Raw genomic sequence first — 17,813 nt, 5'->3', positions numbered from 1 at the left:
TGAGGTGAAGAGGTTTTATTACAGAGATTTTTTCTGTCCAAAAACCTAGTGAGCTGCCTACCTGGACAACATTTTAAAGCATCCTGCCATAATTCTGCTGCCACCAGTAATACCCCTTTTAAGACAAGACAGCATGTGTCCTTTCCAAAGACATAGGATACATAGCGGAAAACAGACAGACTATGGATGAAACCTGCTATGATCACCCTACTTTTAAAGCACAAATTTGATTTAAACAATAGGTCTATATAGTATTCATAGGGGACATTTTGTATTAGCCCTACAGTTAAAATGCATGCAATAAAATACTGTTTAAACCTATACAATTTTACATAACATTTACCTATTTATCTCACAATTCAGACTTTTCTTCTTACAAATGCAAGTTTATATCTCCTAGTTGGTCTATTGCTCAGACAAACTTCAGAGTCCTATACGAATGAAAATGAGATTTCAGTAAAAGGCATCATTTGGAGTTCCTTCCACAGCAAGGAAACATCAAATTAATAAAAAGTGAAATAAAGACATTTATTATGTTACAAAATACTTCATATTCAAATAAACGTCTTTTGAATTTTCTGTTAATCAAAGAATCCTGAAAAATGTGGCACAGTTTCCATAAAGATATTAAGCATCACAACAGTTTTAAACATTGATAATAATAAGAAATATTTCTTGAGCACCAAATCAGGCAGCATATTTTAACTATTTCTGAAGGAGTAATGATGCAGAAAATTCAGCTTTGCCATTACAGGAATAAATCATACATTAAAATATAGGATAAATGAAAACAGTTCATTTAAATTGTAAAAATATTTTACAATATTACAGTTTTTACTGTATTTTTGATATAGCATAAGAGAATAATTTTTTTTTCAAAAACATTAGATTCTTACCGACCCCATCCCTTTGAACTGTAGTTTTTTTTTTTCATTTGTACACAATTACATAAATGCAAATTTATAAGACAAGTACATTTTGACATATGCAGCATCTTTAAAGAGTAAGTCTGGTTCAAGACCTTGGAGAGCAGCAGAAGAACTTCTCCTGTGAGGAAAGGATGCCCCCCAGCACAGCTGGAGCCCCCGATCTCTGATTTAATTACTTGAACACATACAGTAAAAGTTGACTTTTTAATTGACACACTTACAACTACTGTAAACAAATGAGAGTAGTAAAAGTAGTGTGTTGTTCCACAATTTATATTCCATGGAAATATGGAGACTTTCGCGATTCTGATTCCTGCTGTGATTTATGTGTGTTTGAGATTAAAGCAGTGACTCAAATTCCCAATAGAGACTAATGCCTGTTCATGACAAATACATCTTCATTAGACAAAAGTGGATGCAAGTCTAAGGTATCTAGAGTGTATTGAGATATTAATACATCAACATCATGTTAAAGTATTGTGTGAGAGCATTTGGGAATGTGTGTGTGTTTGTAAAAGCTGAAGTCAGTATTGTAAAGAGTATGCTGAGCGCTTCAGCTCTTTTGTGCTTTTGCTGTCCAGGAGTTTTTAAACCTGCAGCTCTGCCCGTGTTCACGAAGAGACAAAACTGCAGCCTCAGCAAACAAAAGACTTGCGAGCAGCCTTATCCATACACATTCACAGTACCCACAAATAATCACTATAATTAAATTAAATGTGCACAATAGAATCAGCAATATGTAACCATAAAACATGCATGAACACACACACACACACACAGGGGAATGTATTTACAATGTAAGACAGATTTGGTATATTTCACAGAGAGACCCTTCCCCCCATAAGAAGAAATATTCTGAGGGGAGCAGGTGCAGTAGTTCTCTTTGTGAACGTGTGTTTCACCAGCTCCTCCCACTGAGCTTGTTCATATCAAATATGCTCATTATTTACACCGATATGCCTTCAAAATCAAATCCCCCCAATAACTCACAATCTAAACACAATCTCTCACACACCAGGTGATGAATTTACATTACTTCTCTAGTCATTTCTCTCTCTCTCTCTCGCTCTCTTTCTCTCTAAATATATACATATACAAATCTACCATCACAAGTTTGGGGTTGATAAGATTTAAACATTTTTTGAAACATTTCTGAATTAATCAGTAATTCACAACAGAGAAATATTATTACATTTTAATACAACTGTTTTCTATTTGAATATAGTTTGCTTTGTAATTTATTCCTGTGATGATAAAGCTGAATTTTCTGCAGGCATTACTCTATTCTTCATGGTCACATTTGTTACTCACTCAACAAACGTTACTTGTTATAAGCACAGTTTAAGAGAGCTTTCTGACCCTGCATAGACAGCAGGGCAACTGAAACGTTCCCAGGCCCAGAAAGGTAGTAAGGACTTTGCTAAAATAGTACACGTGACATTAGTGGTTCAATCATATTGTTATGAAGCTATGAGAATACTTTTTGTGTGCAAAGATAACAAAAATAACGTGAACAAAATGTATTCTTGTAGCTTCATAACATTACATAGCAACATAACATTTTACTATCTTTCTGGTCCTGGGAACGTTTCAGTTGAACTGCTGTCTATGCAGGGTCAGAAAGCTTTTGGATTTCAGCAAAAATATCTTAATTTGTGTTCTGAAGATGAATGAGAATCTTACAGGTTTGGAATGACATGGGGGTGAGTAATTAATGACAGAATTACATTTTTGGGTGAACAATACCTTAAGGAATCCAAGAAACAACATAATAAAGATCACCAAAAATAAACGTGCCACAACATGCTACAGCATAACAAATAAGATTCGCCTAATGATCAAATGTTCCATTTGCAACATTGCAAGAAAGAAAAAGGAAAAAAGAGGATAATATAGGTGCATGCTAATTACAAATCTGTGTAAATCTGTTTAAGATGGACAGGTAGAGCAGAAAGTCTTAGACCTGCTTCTGAAATGATCTTGCGTCATGGTACATGTGAACTATATGAGCAGGAGCACTTCTGAAACTCTGACGCCAGCTGTTTTTCCTGACTCCTTCTCTCTTGGATCCATCTCCTCCTCCATCACACACCTACACACACTTCACTCTCCCTCCATACAATAACTTATTCACTTTCTCTCTCTCTCTCTCTCTCTCTCTCTCTGCCTCTTTCTCATGTTTTGTGTAGCTTTCCTTTACTGTGCAGTTTTCTGAAAGGATGGTAAAATGGAGCTGAATAAATTTAATCATTATAAACTCAAGCTATTTAAGATAACATATAACAGATCTGGACACTGACATTCAAAACACTGAATAGATATTTTACAAAAATGGCTTTAGTCAATATTGTGCTAGTTGTCTTCATATCTGGATACTGTTGTTTATCTACTATTGTGAAGATCCCAGATGATGCCAACTTTGCATCGACATAACAACAATGTCAAATATTATATTTATATTGGAACATCATCCTTATACTGTAATCATGAACAAGTTGTAATTGCACGCTATAATAACATTTCTGCTTAACTAAATACATGATGTGTTAACTATTTCACATTAACAATTAACACTTAAAGAAATTATTATATTTCCTGTATAATCTAAATTATGATTACAATGACATCAATGTGTTGTTATATAGAAGCAAATTATTTTGATCAAGCCACACACTCACCCTATGGTTTGGAAACAAGAACCGGTTCTTTGATCATAATGTCTAAAAAACTCAGTACCACAGAATCAAACGAAGATAAGAAACCGACATCTCACACGCATGTACACACATGCTACAAAACCCTCAGATGCAACAGACATCTGAAATTAAACCAATGAGTGTGTCTTGAGGTGTGTTTGGACTCTTTCATGCATGCTGAACACAGGTGAAAGGATGATAAATGTAAATGGCAATGCATGAAGTGTTTTCATCCGAGGTGTGTGTATGCTTGTACCTATCTCTAAAATAAACTTTTAGAATGATTTATAATTACAAGTATGAAATGCCCAAAACAAAACCAATCTGCATACAGCTCACTCAACAGCAATCAGACACACACCAGCATCTCAACAGACGTGTCCTGTCACAGGTTTGATCTGATGAGACCTCATGTGTGTGCTGACTGGGTCAGACAGAAGTTTATAATAGCAGATGGCAGATGACACTGGGATTCTTCTGCACTGTGTTTTGCTGAGCTCAGACCCTGCATGGAGTCTGTGGGTGTTGCTTACAGGGAAATTTTTAAATGTTACTACAGATTAATGTATAAAATGAACATCAACATTACACATTATTACTTTTGAGTTTCATAAATAAATATTAAAAATACTCAAATATTTAATATAATGAGTCTCACATTAGAGACATTAAAGTATCTCTACATACTTGTGAGTATGGGAAAGACATGACCGGGATGTTTTGCATCTCCAAATTAAATGTGTATACTGTTGGGAAATTTTATTACAATTTCTGATTCAATAATTCATTGGCATTCTCACTAAATCTATATATTATTGTCAGATAATAAAATGAATATGTATTGTAGCATACAAATGAAAAAAAAATAGAGTTTTTGACAGAAGTCTCTTATGCTCATAGAGGCTGCATTTATTTGATCAGAAATACAGTAAAACAAATACTATTATATAAATGTTGGATAAAATAAAAAGAAAATGGAAATAAAAATTGTATCATTAAAACGTTACCGTCAATTCTGATCAATTTAATGGATTCAAATATATTCTGAAATATCAAGTAAACACAAAGGGTGAAGAAAAACTAAATAATTATTTCATTATTCTTACAATATAATGATTTAGTTAACATGAAAACAAATTTGCCAATTTAATGCATTTGATTCATAAAACACATTCAAGACATTCTCTGTCATGTTTAATGGGAATTTTGCTTCACAGGTAGATTCATTTTGCTTTAAGGAAGTTAAGATGAGGGCACTGGAAAGCAAGACAAAAATGGGATTTATCATGTACATACCAAAGATTTGATATTAATGGATGACTTGTCTGCACTGATTTCTAAATTCAAAGGTGAACTTGTGATAGTTTTTTATCTGTTCTGAGTTGAAGCAGTCTGTTCCCACCCCCCAGCATCAGCAATATCTGACCGATTTCAATGCTTCCTTTCTGCCACATGGACCGTTGTCACGATGACAAAGCATGATTGAAAAGCAGAAAGTCCATTTGCACCAACCGCTTTAATCAAACACCCTCATTCATTATGCAGAGTGCATGAGAGGGTGCAGGGGGCAAGCCAGTGTGTGTGTGTGTGTGTGCGTGTGTGTGTGTTATTCAAATAATACAAGCAAAATAAGACTTATTGTTGTGGAAAATGATATATGTCAATTGAGATTGCTAATATGTATTGAGATTGCTAAGCTATAGATGTTGAACGATTATACAAAATACATTTTTGAGGAAAGTAGGTCTCAGCAGGAGGCCAGTGAAAAGCCAAATTCACACAAACACACACACAAACAAGTTAAGAAAATTCCTAACACTTTAGAAATGAACAGAGAGAGGTGACAGAATGAGAATGAAAGAATGAATTGGTTTCCTAGGTGGAAACTGGGAAACGAATCTGGACGCAGGTCAGTCAGGACGGATCCTACTGCCAGCTCTCCATGGGTGCAGAAGAACAAACTAAACAACGCAACACACACTTTTGTGATTCTCGCTGCAATATACTGTATACACACAGCACTATTCAAAGGGACAGAGGAAATCAAATCCATCCTATCAGAAGCCATTAATGCAAAAACCTGTACTGAACAAGACAAGCTACATTCAGACTTAAAGAGAGAACACTAACTGATATAATAACCTGTATCAATGGCTCTAATCCAAAACCTGGTGAGCAGCCTACGCAGACAGGATTTTATCAGAGTAAAAAAAGTATCAGAGGTGTGCCCCTGACGCGTCGACTATTAAAAAAGGAAGGCAGCATGATTATGCTGCCTTTAAGAAAACCTCTGGAATTCTTAGCCAGCAGTGCATGTAAATTTTGTGGAAATGCAGTCCCAAAATGCACTGCAACAACTTGTGAAAAACAATACTATGTACAAACAAGCAAAACATGACTGTCTTTAGCACACACAAGTACCATCGCACAGATTGTTGGGAACCAAACTAAACAACTAGCTGTTAATGACATCAGAGATGTGTCTCTCTTCTGTATTCACAGTGCAAGAAATCACAGGGAACAAGCAACAAGGTACGTCTTGACTCATTCGTGTTCCCTGATCTTGAAATAAACTGCAAGGAGAAACAAGCCCATAAAAATTTAAAGGGGGTCATATGATTTTTCCTTTCTCTTTTGAGTGTAACAAGCTCTTGTAAATCTAGATCTGTAAAGTTGCAAAGACTAAAGACTCAAAATCAAAGAGATATTCTTTTTAAAGTTAAGAGTCAACCACACCCCCCTAAAACGGCTCGTTCTAACACGCCCCCACATCTTTACGTCACTATGTGGGAAGATTTGCATAACATATTATGCAGCGCCTGAAAATAGTTCCCAGCAACTCTGCTATTGCTGCAACTACACACATTTTTACGGCAGCACAGTTCCTTAATTATTATGCCGGAATTGAAGTACCATATTTTCCGCACTATAAGGCACACTTAAAAGCCTTTAATTTTCTCAAAAAACGACAGTGCGCCTTATAATCCGGAGCACCTTATATATGGATCAAGGCACTCTGTCAAAATGTTGACATTCCCTTTGGCATAGCTCCATCTAGTGGATGCATAAAGCAAACCCAGTCAAATGTTTGACTGCAGTATCTTCTATTCTATGCGCCTTATATTCCGGTACACCCTATATATGAAAACAGTTCTAAAAAAGGCCATTCATTGAAGGTGCACCTTATAATCCGGTGCGTCTTGTAGTGCGGAAAATACGGTATAGTTCCTAATCATATCAGCCTTGAAAATCGCAACTCATTTTCATTTTCCACTGGTACACGATATTATTACAGAAGAGTCAAGTTTTAAATAGGAAAAACATCCAAACTCTTTGGTCATTTTTTAACGTGATGCTACTGGTCTAATAGGATTCAAAGATCAAGCTATGGTAAAAGTGACTTCCCCAGACCCGGAGATCGGCTGAATGGATTCATAAATGGTAAAACTCAATTTATTAACTCTGGGGGAGTTGGAGTATGCAAACATCACGCAAGCATCACTACCAGGAGCAGAAAGTGTGCGACTTAATGTCTCCGCTTTCAATTTTTGAAGTAGCAACTATCACAGATGGGTATGTGCAGCGCCACATTGAACACTCATAAAGACTGCCCTCAAGGCCTAAAAGTCCTTTAATATTAACAGCAGTTATGCATGTCAAACTCAAATGAAGTGACTCCTTTACAGAGGTATAACTATATGAGAATGCCAACAGCACAACACAAACACACTCCATTAAAAAAGGGCCTGACAAAAACACAGGGAGTCGCATCTTAAATCCAGAGTTTCTCTCCACCAAGATGATTCAGGAGAAACACAGACACTGAAGGAGAACACTGAAATATTCATGATGCATTATTGTAATGAAATCAAATCTGCTGACTCTGACTCTGTCTGGCACCAGTTTAAAGTATGTAGATGTGTGTGCAGTTGAGGATGTAAGAACATGCCAGGTTATGGTTCAGCCCCAATTTTATTTATTTATTTTTGCATTGAGACATTTTCATAACTAATGTTTCATACTTCAAAATGTATTTCCAATCGAATTATTCTTAATAAGGCATAATTTCCACATAATTCTCATTACCATAATGCAAGAAAAAAAAATAATTAGTAGAATGTAAAAAAAGAATAGATTCAAATAGTACAGTATTTATTCGTCATGGCAATATTTGCTGTACTTTAATTTATGCCGATTTAAATACAAAATTCACTGTTATACAGTAAAGGGAATCTAATGAGGATCATAAATGAGAGTAATAAGAATTAAAAAAAAACTATAATAAGGTTTTTTTTTGGGGGGGGGGGCTTGGCTAAATAATGTAAAAATGCAAGAAATCTTTAGGATCCTTAAAAGGCTTTATGTTATTAATATAAAATATTTGTACTAAAATATTAGTAAATGGATTAGGGCATTATGACTTCAAATTCAAAACAATCACAAAAATGCAAAAACTGCCACTACAGGACCAATCAAATGAGAACAAGGAATTAATGAAAATAGTGATCTTTTTCAAAATTAAGAAAACATGTAATGTATGGAATCCTGACAGAAAGAGAGACAGAGAAAGACAATTGTGTAGATGTCATCATCGATAGATTGGTTAGGTCTTTCCCAATCTTTCAGCATAAATCATCAGCCATTATGATCATGCAGACCATCAGCAGCAACATAAAACCCTTTGCTAATTGAATAGAATCTGATGCACATTAGTCATATCACACACACACACACACACACACACACAGCATTTTTCCAGTGCTTTTCTGAGCTCAAAGAGCTACATGACATCCTGAAAGCAAATACTCACTGGTTCAGTTCCACGTCTAAAATGAAGGTCTGTCCAAAGGCCTGCACCTGGAAGCTAGCCTGAGCCATGTGGTTCTATAAGAGACAAAACAAGATGATACCTTGTCATTCTCATCTCTTATAATGTCACACATGAGCCGAGACAATAAAAAATGTAAAAAATAGAACATATTTGGTGTGTTGAGGGGGGGGGGGGGGTTAAAATTAGATGCGCTAATTGCTTTTTTTTATCCATCACGGTACACTTTGATGTGCAGGACTGGTGGCTGTCTGATGGTTAATTCACTGCCTGCTTGGGGCCCATATGGCCAGGGCCGTATAACACCCCCTCAGGGGAAAGAGAAGCTTTTGGATTGCAATGCATTGTTCTCTTTGCTTGTGAGTGGATGTGTGTGTATGTGTGTGTGTGTCTGTGTGTGTGAGGTGGGGGGTAGGCAGAAATAGAAGCATATGAGCGAGGTGAGGAGAGTCTAACACCCCCAGGGGATCACACCTCTCCCTAAGCGAGCAAAGTAGTTATCAATAAAAATGGAAGGAGAATGAAGGGGTGGAAGAAATATGTAGGGGCCAACCTGCGCCAAACCTCACAGAGTCACACCCACATCAATCTCCTGCTCCTCAAATGTGTATTTGTTTGTGAAGTCTAAACAAGATGCACAATAACACTCTAACACACAAATCTAATAAAGAGACTGGGCTGCAGCTTTTGGCCATTAGACTACGCCTTTAGTATCATCGATTGCCGTTTCATCATAATATTGTTTTAAAATGCTCAATTTATTTATTTTTTTCTGATCTACATTTTGTGTAAAAAAAGGAGAAAATCTAAAATTAGCAAACTTCTCTTCTTTTTTTCCCCTCATTTTTTTTTGCATCAGTGAATTTCTATAAATAAAACCATCTTCAAAAAGATCCAACTGTAAGCCAAACGTGGAGCTAGAAACAGACCCAAGCTTAGTTTGTAATGTAGAATGCATTTATGATAACATTTATTTCATTGGCATATGCTTCTAATCCAGTCTCTAATGTATAATCATATATGTGACCCTGGACCACAAAACCAGTCTTAAGTCACTGTGCTGTGGTATATTTTTAGCAATAGCCAAAAAAAGGATTATGGGTCACAATTATGGATTTTTCTTTTATGCCAAAAATAATTTAGGATATTAAGTAAAGATCATGTTCCATAAAGATATTTTATAAATTTCCTACCGTAAATATATCAAAACCTAATTTTTGATTAGTAACATGCATTGCTAAGAACTTAATCTGGACAACTTTAAAGGTGTTTTTCTCAGTATTTAGATTTTTATGCACCCTCAGATTCCAGATCTTTAAATAGTTGTATCTCAGCCAAATATTATCTGTTCTTAACAAACCATACATCAATGGAAAGCTTATTTATTCAGATTATGCATACAATCTCAATTTTGAGAAATGTATCCTTATGACTGATTTTGTGGTCCAGGGTCACGTATAACACCACAATGATCAAATCAATACAATGTATTGACATTACAAAAAAGCCTTCGAGAGAATTACACAGAGCTCAGCTGCACACTTCAGACAAAGGGTTAAGCCCCACACGTGCACACACAGCCCAAAGTACAAAACAGGGACGTTAGGACACATGTACAGTCATTCTAACCAGTCAGACTCAATACATTACCAAGGCCACAAGCGTTTGCATATCTGTGCCTTTGTGAATTATTCAGAAACACAAAGTATGAGCACCTGAGCAGGATGGGAAAAAAACGCTTATACTATTAGCATGATTTCTGAAGACTCATGAGACACTGTACTGGAGTAATGGCTGATTAAATTCAACTTTGTCATTGCAGGAATAGATTATATTGATTCAAAACAGAAAACTGTTATTTTAAATTGTAATATTTCACAATATTACTGTATATACTATTTTGTATATGAGTCTGAGTACAAAAACACACATCATTCCAAGAGCAGCGTGTCTCCAATGGCAACGAGTGGAGAGAGCATCCTTGTGATACACAGATGACATTCGAACATGGGATAAAAATAATACACACCTGTTTAGCGTCAGAGCTTATTCGGACCCGTGTGTTGAGAACATCATGACCGGCCTGACTGTCTTCGTCCATTCGGTACACTAACCGGACCGGGACCGTGTTCTCTCTTCCGAGGAACCTGGCGTCATCACGCCGAGCCCTCGTCTTTACCAAGGCGTCTCCTAGAATAACAAAAACACGGCAGTAGATTTTAACAACTAACGTTACAGATTTTTCTCTCGAGGGACACGTATGAAATTGTATATAATATTCTGTTGGATAGGATACATAATGATAAATCACGGCTCAGTGTCGAATATTTACCGTTTACACATTATAGTTGTTTACATCGTCTGAAACGAATATGGGGGAGTAACGTTACAATACTACACTAATATGGTAAAAATACGCCATAATTATTTAGTTTTGTTATGAAATGTATAAAAACGCACCCTCACCGTAATGAGTCAGGGAGATGCTGGTATGTATAACAGAGCTCATCACTGCTACAAAGAGACACAGAAAGGAAATCCCGACACGGAGAGGCATCATTCCCGCGTCCATTCGTTTCTGAAGATCGCGGTTAATCACATATATCCCAAATTATACGATACACGAGTTAAATCCCAAGTTATACGCGATTTTCGTTCTCCCTCAGGAAGGCGCGCACACACATCCTTTCGCGCGCTGGTTGCCATTAGTGACGCGCGAGCAGCCTCCGCACCGAGACGCGGGTAGCGCGAGCGGCGGGCGAATGACTGGTCGAAGGCGGGTGCGTTCTGGAAAACTAAATTCAGGCCCTTTTTTCTTCAGTGAGCAGAAGCCACCACCTCCTTAGCAAGACATCAAAAATATCCATCCGCCTCACTGCAGAAACGCCTCATAAATATACATGAACGAGCTCCACTCGGGATGACGGGTAGTGTAGTGCGCGCTCCACCTGCTTTCACCTTCTGCGCCAAACAGATAAAGATCCCGTGTGATGCACAAGAAAAGTGAAACACTGTGGTTGATATGGAAATATACTACAGATTATTAAATAACGTAACGTCCTTTAGTATGCAGCATGCAACCATACAGGGAATAATAATGCTTTATGCACTAATAATTTTATAATGTTCAGATTATCCAGAAAAGAGCAAAAATAAAACCAAAACAGTAAAATTCTGTGATTGCGATTTCTGTGACTGTGATTTATTACCCTGGAAAGAAACACGTTTTTAAATAAATTTCGCATTATCCTGAGCAAGTCTTAAAACAGAGCTTGAATTTCAAATAACACAGAATTTCCATATATATATATATATATATACACACACACACATACATATACATATATATCGTTAAGTTTTTGCACATCAATGCTTCATTTTTTTGAAAGTAATTGTTTACAAGTTAATATTTATAATTCATGAAATCTAGTTCATGCTGATGGCAAAGCTGAATTTTCAGCATCTTTACTCAAATCTTCAGTCTCAAGTGATATTCCAGAAATCATTCTGATTATGCTAATTTGCTGCACAAGAAAAAAAAAAACATTTTATTATCAGTGCTGAAAACAGTTGTGCTCCTTAATATCTTTAAAACTTTTGGGGATTTTATGCAAAAGTCTTTCCTATTACTTTTGATGAATTTAATGCACCTTGCTGAATAAATGTATTCATTATATTAAAAAATCTTACCAGCCCAAAATGATTGAACAGTAGTGTATATAAAATATTAATCGGTCTGAGAAAATCTTGAAACACTGATGGTAATGGAAAAATACTTTCTCATACAGATGTTATGAATACACCCCCTAATGTACTTATCACACATTATGCACTGATAAACAGAAGCCCATGGCAAATCAGAAACACACACACACACACACACACACACACGTTTTTGCAAAACACTGGTGCTTGTAAACCATGATAAAATAATAATAATAAAAAAAACAATACCTAAACCATTGTAAAAAAAATAATTAGCAATTTAATACAGGAACCAGGAAAACATTTCAAGAAAATCTCATGCTGCTATATTATTCAATTACATCCACTCATTAAATGTACATACTTGCTGAGTATCTCCACACATTTCTTTCCTGTATAAAGTCAGCAGGTATTTTTCAGCCTATACGTTCTTTTAAAGCCTGTATAGTAAGAATGCAGTTTTCCATCATATTGCTGAAAGAAAATAGATTCATTAATATATATTATTTGGCACATTAATAACTTTTATAACAAATACATAAATGTTAAATTCCTCTACACAGCTTTAATCTGAAAAACCCTTAAAGTCTTCATCCATGTTGTCACTGGACTGAAAGAGCTGCCACAGGTCCAGGAGATAATCAGGTGGGTTCTTGGACTCTAGTACAGGTTTAACAGGTGTAAGAGAGCTCATTGATTCTCTCTCTTTACTCACGGAGTCAATGTGCAGGGCTGGTACTTGCTTTCTTCTTCTGGATCTGACATTCCGAACCTTTCGTTGCAGTGAATCATTGGGGCTATCGAGGTCCGGTTCGGGTTCTGTGTTGCCTGAAGGCCAAAGAGCTGAATTTTCAACTTGATTTTCTGGCATACTTTGCAAATAAACTTCACAGCAGTTAGTCCTAAAGCACTCAAATCTTGTTAATGATTCTCGGTTTCTTTCCCTGAACTGTTGAGCGGTGTACATGTCAGGGTTTGTCCAAGTTTGTTGGTCTGTCCTGCATTCAGGTGCATTAGAGTCACAGTTCTGCTCTCTGCTGAGAAAAGATGCACCTTCAGATTTCCGCACAGCAGATTGTGAGTGGAATTCCCACGCAAAGGTTCCACGCTTAGACTGGGACTTCTCCAGAACGTCAGATTGGTCGAAAAAGCTGTCCCGATTGCTCAAAGGGTATTCACACTGGCCCCTGTTGCGTTTGCGAACTGACAGAGGTTTTTCTTTGGTCTGTTCTGAAAGAGGTTGCTTTGATGTAGAGCTCCAAGGCAAAGACTCATCGCTTTCATGTTTCCAATCAACATTTACAGATCCCACATCTTCCTTTAAAGGCAACATAGCTCCAGCACACAGAACAGGGGTTGATGTACTGCATTTCACCCTATGGCAGAGGGACATTGAAATAGTGCTGTAATAATGCCATAAAAAAAAAACAAAAAAAAAAACAATAAACAATAAGGAGAGCTAAAATTTTTAAGGACGTTTGTACCTTCTGCTGTGCATGCCAATGTTAATAAGGTCACAGGTCAGCCCAGCAGTGACTCGATCTACAACTGTGTACTCCTCACTCTTAGAGAAAGTCTGATGCTGCTCACTCTCTAGGTGCTGTTGGTCAGAAGGTGTGCACAGATGTCATGTATTTTATGCAAATCTTGGTTCAGCCCAGAATGTATAATTACTGTTTGTTTGTTTTCAGATGAGAAACAGCATATACAAAGTGTTTATTAAAAATTGAGTGCCTTTCTATTGTTTCCAATACCTACCATCTTTAGGTTGTTGAATTTGACCTCACAGCACTCACAGTACCCTCCTTTCCTTTTCTCTTGCCCTGCATCTCCTCTGCGCCTGTCCTTCTTTCCTCGAGGTCCTCGTTCCCCTCCAGACCTGAGGCAAAACACCGATTCTCATTCAAACACACAAACTCTCAAAAATGACTGCATTACAAAAAGAGATTTCTGATTCTCATTGTACCTTGGCTCTTTCGGTCTCTTCTTTGGATCTTCTTTCCCATGTTCATCCATCAGGAATGGACAGCAGGGTGGAAGAGACCGGAGGTTGCACACGGGCATTTTGGACAGGGGAAGGTAGATGGGACGATAATGCCTGCATAAACATCACAGACTGTTCTTGAACTTGACAAGTAACATGAAACACAAGAAAATCGACAAAGGAAATGCACCTGCTTGAGTCCTCTACTTTCACAAATGGACGACAAATTCTTCCAGCTGGAAAATAAAAAACAAATAAACAAAATCAAATAAAGACTGCTATATATTCAACTTTTTCAACTGGAGGATGCAACCATTTAAAACAGGTTCTTTACGATCTACTTACCATTGAGTTTGTGATATGTATTTTTCTCTGTGTGCTGAATGCTGGCCTAAAAATAAAGAGTGATAAACTGAATATATACAGGAAAAAAAGTTTATATGCAGTGCTGCACAGAGCTTGTAGCTCCATAGATTTCTCTCTGTGCAATTTACAATCCACAGATTTCCAAATGAGGGCAGAAATAGTGAGAACCTGTGCAGACTCTACATGAGTAATTTTAGACTACAAGACAGTAAATAACAAATTTTATAGTTATTTACTAAACACAATATTCAGAAAAGTTTTTTTCAATGGTTAATTTTATTAACTTGTACATTTGGTTCTTAATATAAAAAATATAATAAAATGTGCAACAGACAAAACTACTCACAGCTCTTTTCACCACTGGGTTAGCAGCGTTCATTGCAATGAGTTTTGCTTTCTTCTTGTCAACATATGAAACAACATCTGTTAGGAAGTCAAGCATCAAATACCATGAAAAACTGAAACCATATCTCATTTCTCTAACAAGTATTAATGGTGATAAAGATAATACCGTCAACATGCAGGACTTTGACCCCCCATTCCAGAGCATTGGCCAAGATCCCATTCATCTGAACACGTTCCTAAAACAGAACAGAAAACCTTCAATCAGAGCAGTGATAAACTACTCAAGACTGCAGCACAGAGTTCATTCACAAACAAACAAACGAGTTATGATAAAGATTGACTCACTTGTTCTTTAACGACTCTCTCCACAAGGGATTTGCCTCGACTTACAGCCACCTGTGAAATTCCAGCGCAAGATAAACATGTCAGTGAATTTTGACTTAATTTGTGGGATAAGTGCATGCTAACCCAATGTTATATAAAAGCAATGAGCCCCATGAATCCATGGTTTACAGTGAAATTTGAATAGCTAAAGGGCGCTGTTAAGAAACTCCACTTTACAATTTAGTTAGGCATAAAACAAAAATTACATTTACAGCATAAGTTTACAATGACTTTTTAAAGACTTTAAAAAATTAAAAATGCTTTTAAAAAAAGCATCCTGTCTAACCGTATCCGTGACTCCCTGAGAGCTGCCCCTGTGCCCATGGCTTTCTCTCCTGCTGCTGGGATGAGGAGAGCTGACACCAGAATCAGGACTGGGAGCAGGAGATTCCGGCAGGAGACGCTGGGCATAACGGGCCTCCGGCTTACTGGACACAAGATACTTGATCTCCTTGCTGAAGAACTTTTCCACTGTCTGATGACCAGAACATACAGGTTACTTCATCTGTGATTTTAGTTAAAGGGTTAGTTCACCCAAAAATGGAACTTATGTCATTAATGACTCACCCTCATGTCGTCCCAAACCCGTAAGACCTCCGTTTATCTTCGGAACACAGTTTAAGATATTTCAGATTTAGTCCGAGAGCTTTATGTCCCTCCATTGAAAGTGTGTGTACAGTATACTGTCCATGTCCAGAAAGGTAAGAAAAACATAATCAAAGTAGTCAACGTGACATCAGAGGGTCAGTTAGAATTTGTTGAAGCATCGAAAATACATTTTGGTCCAAAAATAGCAAAAACTACGACTTTATTCAGCATTGTCTTCTCTTCCGGGTCTGTTGTGAGCACGTTCACAACACTGCAGTGATGCTGCTGAAGTGTTATCTTTGTTATTGGGCGCGCCAGAAAACATGTCAGCAGAGTCGTGAAAGCACTCACAACAGACCCGGAGGAGAATACAATACTGAATTAAGTCATCATTTTTGGACCAAAATGTATTATTAATGCTTCTTTTTAACAAATTCTAACTGACCCTCTGATGTCACATGGACTACTTTGATGATGTTTTTCTTACCTTTCTGGACGTGGACAGTATACAGTACATACATTTTCAATGGAGGGACAGAAAGCTCTCGGACTAAATCTAAAATATCTTAAACTGTGTTCCGAAGATGAACCGAGCGAGGTCTTACTAAGTTTGGAACGACATGAGGGTGAGTCATTAATGACATTATTTTCATTTTCGAGTGAACTAACCCTTTAATGGAATGGTTCACCCTCAGGCTATTTTCAATGTAGATTAGTTTGTTTTTTCCTTAGAACAGTGTAAGTGATACGTGTAAAGCAAAATTTCTCCAAATCTGTTCTGATGAAGAAACAATCTTAATGGACGTCCTGAAGGTTTGGGGTGAACCATTCCTTTTAAGTTACAGACTGTTATCACTTCTTAGTTCTTACCCAGATGTAATTCATATAATAAACTTTAAATTACGCAGAAATTCCAGTCTTGTTTACATCGACAGAAGAGAACACAAGTACATAATCGTGAAGCTAATTAAACTAGTCGTTTTCCTGAGTTTCTAAAGAGACAGCAGTCAAATTTTTCCAATTTAAAGGGCATTGTCTTCCTGCATGTGAAAATATTTATATTTTGCGCAAAACAGCATTGATTATATATATTATACTTATAACAATAAACAGTAAACTGCACTTACACCACCAAGTGTTTTGATGTCATTTTCCAAGCGTTGTGTTTTCATATTCCATGGCAGATCCAAGTAAAATATTCTCCCTTTAAAAGGTTTGTTCTGAAGAGCATCGCATGTGGCTTTAACTTTGATTTTAGATGATACACTAGTATGTCCGTCCAGTTTTGAATCTGTGAAGATCAATATACCATAGACTTAAAATAAACAACACATACATTTTGTGTACATACGGAACAACATAAGCAGCATGGAAACGTGTTATTTTCAAAGGACACTTTTACAGAAAAAAAGCGTAAGTTAAATTAGTTATTTAAAAGAGATAAACAGCACAGCACCTCTGTCCTTACACTGTGAGAAAGTGTCGTGCTTCATCATGTAGCTTTTACTTCCAACGGTTAACCGTGTTACAGCCCTAAACCCGGCTATACCAGCTAGTTATACCCCCAACATATGGCAGCATTACTAATAAGTGTTCCTTAATTAAAACGCTGAACTAAAAACACAACGGTGTGTTAAATGCCTCTACTGTTTGTAAATGTCTTCATAACAAACACTCGACGTAACCTGTTTCCATCTTCCCGCTCGAGACTCTCTCGACAAAACCTGCTGTAATCTTGGAGTTCATGAAGGGAGATTCGACGTATACTTTTTGACATTTCAAAAACGACTCCGCAAAGCGCTGACATTTGAAACGTCAATTACACCAATATAAACAACTTGAATTTTATGTAGAATATGCATAATAAAACGAATGTTAAAAGTATAAAATATGACTTTGATACACTGTCACGTCCGCGAGCGCTTTATTGTGTCCAATGGCGAAATTTAAATAGCCGGAAGTTACGAATCTGCTGGTGCGAAATAGAC

General features: G+C 36.9%; 2 protein-coding genes across 6 annotated transcripts in view; both read right to left on the bottom strand.

Annotated features, from left to right (window-relative positions):
* LOC113059201 (disintegrin and metalloproteinase domain-containing protein 22-like) overlaps positions 1 to 11,421 on the bottom strand; it is a 51,732-nt gene extending 40,311 nt beyond the window's left edge. The window contains exons 1-3 of one of the 4 annotated variants that reach the window (XM_026227535.1): positions 10,914 to 11,421; positions 10,483 to 10,643; positions 8,436 to 8,509 (exon numbers count right to left, since the gene is read on the bottom strand). In XM_026227535.1, the coding sequence (XP_026083320.1) occupies positions 8,436 to 8,509; positions 10,483 to 10,643; positions 10,914 to 11,025 (347 nt within the window). In that variant the 5' untranslated portion in view covers positions 11,026 to 11,421. The remainder of the gene's footprint in view (positions 1 to 8,435; positions 8,510 to 10,482; positions 10,644 to 10,913) is intronic. The other 3 variants (XM_026227532.1, XM_026227534.1, XM_026227533.1) reach the window with 3 other exon arrangements.
* Positions 11,422 to 11,812: 391 nt separating this feature from the next.
* On the bottom strand, positions 11,813 to 17,554 carry LOC113059198 (protein DBF4 homolog A). 2 transcript variants are annotated; one of them, XM_026227528.1, is made up of 12 exons: positions 17,294 to 17,554; positions 16,953 to 17,116; positions 15,524 to 15,712; positions 15,199 to 15,249; positions 15,020 to 15,089; positions 14,855 to 14,931; positions 14,488 to 14,533; positions 14,333 to 14,378; positions 14,125 to 14,256; positions 13,917 to 14,037; positions 13,643 to 13,758; positions 11,813 to 13,534 (listed from the first exon to the last, which is right to left on the bottom strand). In XM_026227528.1, exons 1-12 carry the CDS (start codon positions 17,319 to 17,321, stop codon positions 12,724 to 12,726), a joined length of 1,851 nt encoding a protein of 616 aa, XP_026083313.1. In that variant the 5' UTR covers positions 17,322 to 17,554; the 3' UTR covers positions 11,813 to 12,723. The 2 variants fall into 2 exon arrangements, with proteins under 2 accessions (XP_026083313.1, XP_026083312.1); XM_026227527.1 differs by having other exon boundaries at positions 11,814 to 13,534; positions 17,282 to 17,553.
* Positions 17,555 to 17,813: the final 259 nt, after the last annotated feature.

Source organism: Carassius auratus, chromosome 41 (genome assembly GCF_003368295.1).
Source record: "Carassius auratus strain Wakin chromosome 41, ASM336829v1, whole genome shotgun sequence".
NCBI lineage: Eukaryota > Metazoa > Chordata > Actinopteri > Cypriniformes > Cyprinidae > Carassius > Carassius auratus.
Note: the sequence above shows the minus strand (reverse complement) of the source record. Positions and strands in the feature narration are given on the sequence as shown.